Source organism: Oreochromis aureus, linkage group 18, assembly GCF_013358895.1.
Source record: "Oreochromis aureus strain Israel breed Guangdong linkage group 18, ZZ_aureus, whole genome shotgun sequence".
Taxonomy (NCBI): domain Eukaryota; kingdom Metazoa; phylum Chordata; class Actinopteri; order Cichliformes; family Cichlidae; genus Oreochromis; species Oreochromis aureus.
Window position 1 is genome coordinate 8,261,243 of NC_052959.1, and position 10,138 is coordinate 8,271,380.

At 40.2% G+C, this 10,138-nt stretch overlaps 1 protein-coding gene across 1 annotated transcript; it reads right to left on the bottom strand.

Annotated features, from left to right (window-relative positions):
- Positions 1-126: 126 nt before the first annotated feature.
- LOC116335237 (homeobox protein Mohawk-like) lies at positions 127-8,896 on the bottom strand. Its single transcript, XM_031758873.2, has 6 exons — positions 8,458-8,896; positions 8,043-8,202; positions 7,773-7,926; positions 7,294-7,632; positions 973-1,006; positions 127-744 (listed from the first exon to the last, which is right to left on the bottom strand). The coding sequence occupies exons 1-6, from the start codon at positions 8,679-8,681 to the stop codon at positions 405-407; spliced, it is 1,251 nt and encodes a 416-aa protein (XP_031614733.2). The 5' UTR covers positions 8,682-8,896; the 3' UTR covers positions 127-404.
- Positions 8,897-10,138: the final 1,242 nt, after the last annotated feature.

Here is a 10,138-nt window from a genome sequence, read left to right on the forward strand (position 1 = left end):
ACACGTGAAAACTACCACTAAATACAGCTCAGCAAAACAAAACTGTGCCACTGCATAGAAATTACTCTAAGCACACGACTATTCAAAAGATTTCACATTAGGTTTATTGAAATAGCTGCTGTCAAACATTAGCATTGGATGATGATCCAGTCTCTTGGAAGTTAATATAACTTACTGCAACAGAGGGGGGCATGAGGAACAGCAAAAAACAGTAACAACTAATAAACAGCATTAGGTTAGTGTTAAAAATGGTTACAAACATTAAAGTTAATCAGCATTACAAAACAAAGATCTCAGAGGCTGTACATATACATATATACATATACATATATATATATATATATGTATATATCGCAAGGCACGTGGACGTCTGGTATTCCTGTATGAAACCATATGTTTAATGCCTACACACTGTTTGCCAGTGAGACTTTGACAGTCTGGACCTCAGAGATATGAGAGGATTTCTGGATGATGCGGTTGGTGAGAGCGGGCCCGGTGGCACAGCTCTGCTGTAGACCTGAGGCAGATCCCGTGACGCTCATCCTGTCTGTGATAGCGGTCTTTGCTACAGAGAGAGGCCCTCGGGTGCAGCTCTGCCCTGTGGCAGCGCTGGGCACTGGAGCACTGCTCTGGTCTGCAGTGCAGCTCTGCCCCTGGGCCAAGCTTGTCAGAGCCACAGCAGCGTGGATCTCCCTCCAGCCTTGCTCATCTTGTCTCTGCGGGCTTCTGAGCGGCTGCTGGTCCCTGTGAATACATACATACATATAGAGTATACACATATCATTTGTAGATAATTTATTACCACCCACGCCTTCCTTTAAAAAAATGATCTAAACACCAATTTCAGATATCCAGAGCCAAAAAAACCCAAAAAACAAAAAAAGCATCTCTTTATAAAAGCCAGATGATTAGTGGTTTGATTTCAGTGAGATTATAAAATGTATGCATTCAGTAATGAATGAGTAAACTTACCTGTCACATTTAGTTGAATTGTAGTCGCTTGTATCTATAAAAGAGAATAAAAAGACTCAAAACGTGCCATGAATCATTTCGACTCAACAGCAGTGAAACTGCAGACAGTTTAGTCATGGGACAATGAGTGTTTGGATTAAGCTTTGGAATCATATATTAGTGATTCAATTCAATTCAATTCAATTTTATTTATATAGCGCCAAATCACAACAAAAGTCGCCTCAAGGCGCTTTATATTGTACAGCATGATAAATACATGTTTTTTTTGCAGCATGTTTGGATTTACGGGTGATTGTGGATACCCATGGGCTTGTGTGTGCTTGTGCATGTCTGAATGGCAGTACATTCTTATATGTGTGTGTCTCTGGATGGAGTTTAACATGCTGAAAAGTGTCTTGGTCTGTCTGTCCTCAACTATTCAACTGCTATTCAGTGCTGAGCGTTCAAAAGGGAGAAAAAAATCTTAAATGTACACTGTATCTTGTGGACACCATGTTTTCATGTTTTTTTAACAGCCATATGGGTCATATAAATCAATACGACCATCTTCTAAACCTGTTAAAGAAAGAAGGATGAGTTGCTCTGTCAGTGCCCTAAATAGAAACAATCTGGGCATTTTTAGGAGCAAGAGAAGAAAAAAAACAAACTTTTCAGTAATATATCGCTACATGGTTTCTGTTTGTGGTCAGCAAATAAGTGTGCATTATATGTAAAACATATTTTCCATTTCAGCTTTGGAATATTGCCTATTTTCACTGGAGCAGATTGAAACTGGTCAAAAACTGATTTTTCTTCAGAGAGGACTAGACAGGGAAATTAGAGGTCTGCTGTGAAACGCAGTCTTTCAATGCTAACAGCCCGAAACATTCCCATCTCTGACTTTTTTCACTTAGGCCGGGGCCAAAAGCAACTACTTGTTGATAGTAAATCATTTTTCTGTCTTATGCTTTTCTTTTGCTACTAAATGTTCTTCGGCCTATAACCTCGCCAGTAAAATAGTTTAGTACCTCAGTTGTATTTATTACCCCGAAAAAACATTGTTTTAGCTCTGGTGAGTCTTAGATTTGCAGCAAAGATCAGTTACAACAAAATTTTACAAGGGGTAACATGAAGCTGATGAGACGTCTCCCTGCTATTACATTGTCCCACAGTGGTGCAATGTCATTTCATGTTGGATCCATAATCATGGCCATATAAGGGATGGTTTCATATTAAAAAGAAACAAACTATTTTGTTGCCGAGTACAACGACAAGAATGATGGTGCTCAAATGTCTGTATAGCAAATAGCCCATAAAACTAAAGCAAGCAAGCGAGTTAATTTAGCTCAGTAAAAACTGTCTCGAGGTAACAAAATCCACTTTTTGATGGATGTACTATATTTGTTTCAATAAATGCCAAAATTTAGAAACATGTAGTAGTTACATAGCAATGTCGTTAAAAACAATATGGTGCCTAACCTGTAAAACTCTATTTGATGTTTTTACACTTTGGTTTTTGTATAGATTACTATGACTATGACTGAACAGATGGTATTAATTAATAAGTTCAGAAAAGCAATATTTTTACATTTGGAAAGAGGCTGTTTTCCCCACTGTTTGGGCTATGCTAAGCTAAGTTAAGCTAAGCTAAGCTAACCATGCTAAGCGTGTTACTAATCTACTAATAAAATTTGAATTTCTTTAAATTTGAAAAAGTAACATAACTTTTGCATTAACATTGTCTAACTTATGCAGGTTTCTGGCATGTTGTCATGTACACATTGTTTGAGAGTTTTTGGTCATATTGGTTGTGGCACAGCCACATATAGCCACCGGTCATGAGGGAAAACTCTGTATTCACAGACTGGTTGGAGATTGGTTGTTGGAAGTTGCTGGGTGGCACTAGGTAATTTTAGTTACAAAGATGTGATGGCTTTGGCCATTAATGTGTATGATACCAAATTTTCTACAAACACTTGCTAACTACTTGCCAAGTGATAGCAAAGCTTGAAAACTATAAATGTAAAGCGTTTGCCTTCTAAATAAAACTTGCGTCTCAGCACAGGCTCCATTTCTGGTCCGTGTTACATTTTTCACTAGTTCATTACTGCGCAGAGAGTAGCTAGTTAGTATTTTCGGGTAAGCCGGTGTGTTTTATAAAAAACTACGGAAGACCGCGACAATCTGCTAGTGACCAGTAATTGTCGGGTTGTCCCTGGCTGGTTTCTAAGCCTGGATGATTGGTTCTTAGCAATCGATTTCACAGCAAATGCAAGTTAGGGAATACACTAAACTTTTCCTTGCAACAGGAAGTTGCTTGATCGTCATGGACCGGTCTCTAGGTCTGTGTGACTGGTGCCTTATTCGCCCGATCCTACATTGCCACATGTCCAAAATGGTGAACATGTTAAAATGATGCAGTTAATGGTCACGAGTTTGCAAAACCTCAATCCTATATTTGGTAATAAAAGATTAACAGATCACCAGACAATGAATTAATATCTACATTAGATCTTTTAAATTCTTGGCGCTCTCCCACAATATAAGTTAAAAACCGCTCACATGTCCCAGTATCAGTGATTTTGAATTTTTTCCCAGATGTATAATTCAGATCCATAATACAGCATATACGAAACAAAAAGCTTCACTCTCCAAATCTATGCTTTCACTAGAAACAAAACGGGTAGAAAACACTGAGTTTTTTCTCTAGTTATGCATTTCACTGCTCCGCATCCAATAAAACCTCGTTCTAGTCTAGTTTATGGCCCTCCAGGTTTTTTAAGGGAAATACTGAACTTGCTGTGAGTGTCAAATTATATAGTATAGAAATTACTGTACAGCCAATAGTAACATTGCAAACATAGACTCTGCTACTAGACTTTTACTGCCTGTGGGAATTAAACCGATATCTTTTAGGTGTCCTCGTAGGATAGTGTGTAGTGGCATCACTTATTAGCAAATCACTTTGAGTTTAGTTTTAATCGTCTCCTGGGCAGAGTTAAACGTGTTAATGGTGTTAGCGCCTGTCATGAAGCTGGCAGCTTAACTTTCCACTTCACCTCCACAGAGGAGTTGCAAACGCTGCAAACACCCTTAATATGACCGTCAGGGATACATTAAAAGTTTGTAAAAACATTTCAGCAGTGCTGCATGTAGTGTTTGATGACATCATGAAAACCTCAAAGAACCACCAAAAGAAATATAATTTCAAGTGAGTATATTACACACTTACAGGAATGGTTCAGCATTTTGGGAAATAGAGTTGACCTCAAGAATTATGCTATGTCTACCAGCTAAGCTGAGCTCAAATTGATCAAAATAACTGAGCTTGTTTTGACTCTTTCTGTAAATAGTGTTGCCTATTAACTAGTTACATGCAGAGACAGATAATTGAATTATAAACAAAAAAAAAAGTTGATTTATTGACTGAAAAATGCATTTAAACTATAATTACTGGTCAAAAATTATTAAAAAAGAATTTACATTTGTTCTCTTTTAGCTAACAAAGCTAATGTAACATTCCTTTAGTTGTGTCTTTCCACCATCCAGGAATGCCATGTTTTGGCATACTATATTTTAAGATAAAGAGGAGTACAACGCTATCAAGTGTGGATGGCTTAAAGAAGCCCTGACTCACTGTTGATGGACTGCCGGATAGAAGAACATGTTTCTGTAAGCAACCAGTCAATACTGGTGCATGTGTCATTTGACAAGAATTCCTTTCAGTGTTGAAAATTCACCATTGATTTTAACCTGAAGTTAGTATAGGTTTGTAACACTACAAAGTATTGTTTGATCTGTTACCAAGTAGCAACAACCATGGCTGAAACAGGACGAAATGTGGAAGTGTAAAAAGACGCAATTCCTTCGATGGCCACATGATGCTAGCTAACAATTTTGGTTGCTATAGCTAATTTTGTCTTTATTTATCTATCCCAGTGTTGCCAACTTAGCGACTTTGTCGCTATATTTAGCGAGTTTTCAGACCCCCTTACCGACTTTTTTTCTAAAAAGCGACTAGCGACAAATCTGGCGAGTTTTCCGGGTGTATTGGAGACTTTTTGACGTGAAAGCACGTATCACTCTTACTCTCAACAAGCAGTGGGTGCTGCCGTGCGCACCTCGCCCTTGCTAAAGCGCTCACAGGCGGCAGATAGTCCTCATGCAGCAGTCGCCCCCAGGTGCTGTCAGAGCAGGAGATATTCACACCTACGCGTCCAAACTGCAAACGAATCACGCATGAGCTCCTGCCCTGACTGTACCGCAGTCAGTTCTTCTTTTACTGTTACTTTTTGTGGATCACAAGGTTTAAAACTACTTATACACACACACAAAGTCACTGCGCCAGAGTGCCTATTTCGGGTCACTTTTGCCAGTCCCAAGCCCGGATAGAGGAGGAGGGTTGGAATTGTGACATTAAAATAAACAATAATTGCAAAAAGAAATTTAATTTGTAGTTCTAAATATATTCTAAATGCATTTAGGGTGTTTTTTATTCACTTTATGTCTCTTCCACAATGTTATTTCTCTCTCCTACAATGTAGGTAACAATTACATAAGCATGACCAATTATCTTAATAGCAATTTTCCTTACTGAGGAGTTGACAACACTGATCTATCCCATCTTCATTTATATCTCACTGTTCAAGATTTTAGTAAGACCTAAAGTTAGATGGATGGCCATTGTGACGAGAGCTGTTTGCTAGTTTTAAGTCACTGAAATGGATTTACATGGATTTATCTAAAAGATAATATGACCTGTTGTATTTTACATCCCATTCAAGAAGTTTGTGCTTCAGTTTTGGTGAGTGACACTTACTGAATAGATTATAAGTGCAGCTAATTAAGCTTCCTAGCATTAGCTGATAACAGCTAGCCCAAATATTTGAACTTCTGCCAAAGTAAACCAAAGTGGCAATGGTGAAAATGCTAATGTTGTGACGTAAAAAAAACCAACAAAAAAAACGAAATATCTTTTTTGTTGTTTTAATCGATTGAAAATAGTTTTTGCGATTAAGAAGCGGCACGTCTTTTGGTTACCTACCTACCTTATTTTATACTGTCTAGCTAGATAACAGTTAAGGCAAGGCATTATATTTCATGTGGAATATAAGTTCAGTGGTTTATTTATCTACATATGTTTCTTTCTTAGACTGTAATTTACTCCTCAGGTTTTTCAAGTCAGCCATGACATTTAATTTAGCTTTCACAGAAAATAAAATTATCCATTAAATAACTTCTTTAGACTGGAACAAGGTGATTGCCAGGAAACTACTCTTAAAATAATAAAACAGAACCTTTTTTGATTTTAGAGTCAAACTAAAGAAAAGCGCTAAAGAGCAGAACTGGTTTCAAAAATCTTTTCACAACTTTTATAATGTAATGTAAATTTAGATTGACTTTGAGTAAGAAAGTAACACTTGGGAGAACCAGACTGCCAAAGCACATAGCAGTCGAGAGAGCGAAGCCACAACTTCAAACATCGAAGGGGGAAGCCAAATGGATATTAGTGGTCTTGCTCTGCGCTGTCTCACAGATGAGTGGCAGCACCGACAGTCGCTCTACGAGACCTCTCCGGTGTAGTCCTGACAGACTGCTCCATTTCTGCATTTGGCCAAGGTTTCCACTTCTCACCCTGGGAAGAATAAAGTCTCAGACATTCTGTAATTGTCCTTGAGACTGGACTGGACATTTCCACCATGGCAAGAAGCTGAAGCGGAACAAATGGCACATTCTAGAATATGGAAATGATATTTGCGGTGTGCAGCAGCAGCCAGGGCGAGCTCCATCCAATTTTAAAATGAGGGATTTCAGCGTCTGCATGAGACTTTATTAGTAATGTTTGTAGAGGCTTTGGCTCTTGCGCCTTAGCGGATTCGAGGCTTGTCAGTTTGCTGTGCTCCCTATAGGTCTGAAAGGGCACCCGGGTGTCAAACTCCCTCCCACTTTCCCTCTAACTTTATAATTGAATCTCACAGAGCTTCTGACTTTCAGTGGAGTGCCAGAGATTTATTAATGTCAGGGCGCTCCGAGGAGCCATGTGGAAGTTTCTGTTCGTTCTGTTCTTACTTTACTGTACACTGTGGTGTGTTAAAAATGAACAGAGGGGAAACAGGGTAGTTAAACTGTCAGTTTGCCTCACATTCAGCATAAATCCACAATTAACAAGGAAGATGCTTTAGTAATTTCTGTGGATGGGGGGAGATCCTACCATTTCTAGACTACTGTGCTGTTTTTGATTGCTGATTGATGCATGAAGCTGATATTGCATCACATCTTTCTAAATTCCTGTATTAACACATACAGATATTGCATTTCTGTTAGAAAAGAAACAGGTCTCACCCATGTGGTAGACAAAGTTGGTCTCTGTTTCATAGGATGATGCCGGCGAGACGACATCTCCATCACATTCGTTTGAACTGAACGACTCGGAGTGGCTTCTTCTCTTGCAGGCTGGCGCTACGCCATCGGCCTTCGCCACCATCATGTGCCGCAGGGTGTCATTCAGGTAGCGATTCAGTAGACTGCTCTTGTACTTGGAAGGAGGGGACGTGCTGTCATCACTGTTGGCGCAGTCAGCCATGGTGAGCATGTTGCCTTGTTTCTCCAGCACGCTCTTGTGGGATGATGACCTGCTGAAGTTTGACTGGCTGATGGGAGTCTGTAAGGGACATTCTTCATCTGCAGCAAAGGAAATAAAGCTGTCACTGATTTCACACTGAATCGATTCATATCAGTGAATATGAAATGTTCCAAACTATGATTAAAAAAAAGAGACTGGGTGCATCCAGTCTGATGACTTAGACCCTGAAGGTCCTTACCCTCTGAGTCAGTGTCATCACTGCACATGCTCAGCCTCTCCGCGTTTCCCTGGATATATTTATTGTACAGTTTGATCCTCAGGGCCCAGCTCAGGTCTGGCTGCCTCACTGTGTTCTTCAGCCTTCGTCGGGCGTTTGCAAACCAGTTGGAAACCTGCACAGATGCCGCTGTGTTTTTTTTAGGACCGCACTGACTCGCATAAATCAGCACTAATACATCTTTCAAATCACTTTTGCTTCATTCTTCTTTCTTGCATGAGCTCGTCTCACCTGTACTAGTGTCATGTGCGAGCCCAAAGCCAGTAGGACCTTCTCGGTTTTAGTGGGGTAGGGGTTGTCCCGGTGTTTGTATAACCAGTGTTTCAGGGGCCGGGCCATGTCCTGCAACACCTGTCTTTTGTGACGAACTTTTACGCCAGTCAGACGGGACCTGAAGGAGTAAGAGGTCAACAAACATTGTCCAGCATGCTTACCTGTAACCTGATTGTAGCACTGTAGGAATACTTTCGATCTACTTCACTGTCAAATTTGACCAAATTATGTCATGCAATGAATTTAGTCAAAGTGTAGATATCCAAAGAAGTACATGATCTGAGATTGCAGCATTATTTCAGATTCTTTATAGGTTTAATGTGTTTTTCTGTTGATCATGCCATCATAAAAAAGCAAAAAAGCGATAAAATACCCATATCTTCTGTACTTCATGGCAGAGTTGTGTTCTGTGGACTCTTGGCATCGCAGCAGGTCCGCGCTCTGTCCTTCTGCTAAACTTGTCTGAGGTACGTCTGCACAGTTCAGTCTGTTCCTCTCCTCTTCTCTCCTGCCGTCGTCCAAGTGAAGCTCAGACTTCATCACAGCAACTTTGTTCATTCTTAAATGCGCCGAGTCTTCCTCAATCAACAGGTGCATCAGTAAACTCCCAGATGTAAAGAAAGGCAGTAGATTCCCATTCTTGGTTGACTTGGTGTAAAAAGGAATAGGTTAAAAATAAAAGTGTCCCTTGCTTTTCTTTCGGTGCTCTCGGGAACAGACGTTGACAGACAGAAGAGGAGAATAATGTTTGAAAAGTCAGATGATGTTGTGCGAGGAGAGTTCAAATAACCTGCTGCTCCGCCGCCTATTGGCTCCCCCCACCGTCCAATCGCTTCTGTGGAGGGGTCTGTGAAGAAAAGCTTGCAGAGCAGCGGTAGCACCCAACGGTTTGAGCGAGATTGCACATGAAAAGAATATCAGCAAATGCGGTCATTAGATTTACAAGTGAGATTTTTGCCTGGTGTGACTGCAGTCTGTGCTAAGCAGTTCAACGTGCTCTCATATTTTCTACATGAGGCACATGATTCGCGTGGACCTTGCGGTTTTACCAAAAACCGTGTCAGCAAATAATAGTACATGTTTTACCAGGAGATTCTGGAAATTTATGGGTGTAATTACACGGTTACTTATAACCAGCAAAACCACGGAGCTGTGCCCTGTGATAGGCAGCAAATCCTGCTGTTTTCAAATGGATTTCAGTACAAATTGGCCAATCCACAGAGGCCACACAAACACAAGAAAATGACATTAAACTGTGTGTGTGTAATTATGAGTTTGTGTTGCGTCTGGGGTTTAAAGTTTTTAAAGTCTACGTATTTATTTGAGTGTCAGGACTGTGCATCCGTTTGCACTGTGAGCAGGGTTAATCCAAAGATAACGTGCATATCTGTCAGTGTTGGTCCCCATTTTTGAGCAACCGGGACTGTAAATAATTATGGAAACTCAGTCTGAAGGAACTCTAACATCATCATTAGTGTAACTAAATGACAACATGTGGGCTCTGAGCCCAGTATTTGAAGACTGGATGGCTCGGCTTAAGCTGTAATTCACGTATGTTTTTCCTCTAAACACTCTTATGTAAGAGTGTTTGGATATACACTGATGACTTTGCCATGCACAATCATAACTTAATAATCTTTAAGCAAACATTTGTGATAAAATGGGGTTTTGGTCATCCTGGCTGCAGTTTAAACTTTGGAAATTGTGGCTAAAATCCAAGTACCACTTGTTCGGTGTATTAAAGCACTCTAAAAAGTCCCATCCACATTCATAATTCAGGACTATCAGCGGGGGAGGTTGAGTTTCAGTGCTTTCAAAGCTGAAAAACACATGGACCAGAAGCGTCCCCGTTAGGTGCTGTAAATTCCTTGCTCACATTCCTCAGCAGCAGTCGGAAAAGGCTACATGCTATCTCACACCATTTACTCCTGTCCCTCTGTGATATGTTCACCGGCTCAACTGTTGATATTAGCTGGGAACACGCCTACATTTGGCAGCCAGGAGACCTGTAAAAAAATTCAAGTGGAAGGATATATATCTCGTTTTGTTTGGAT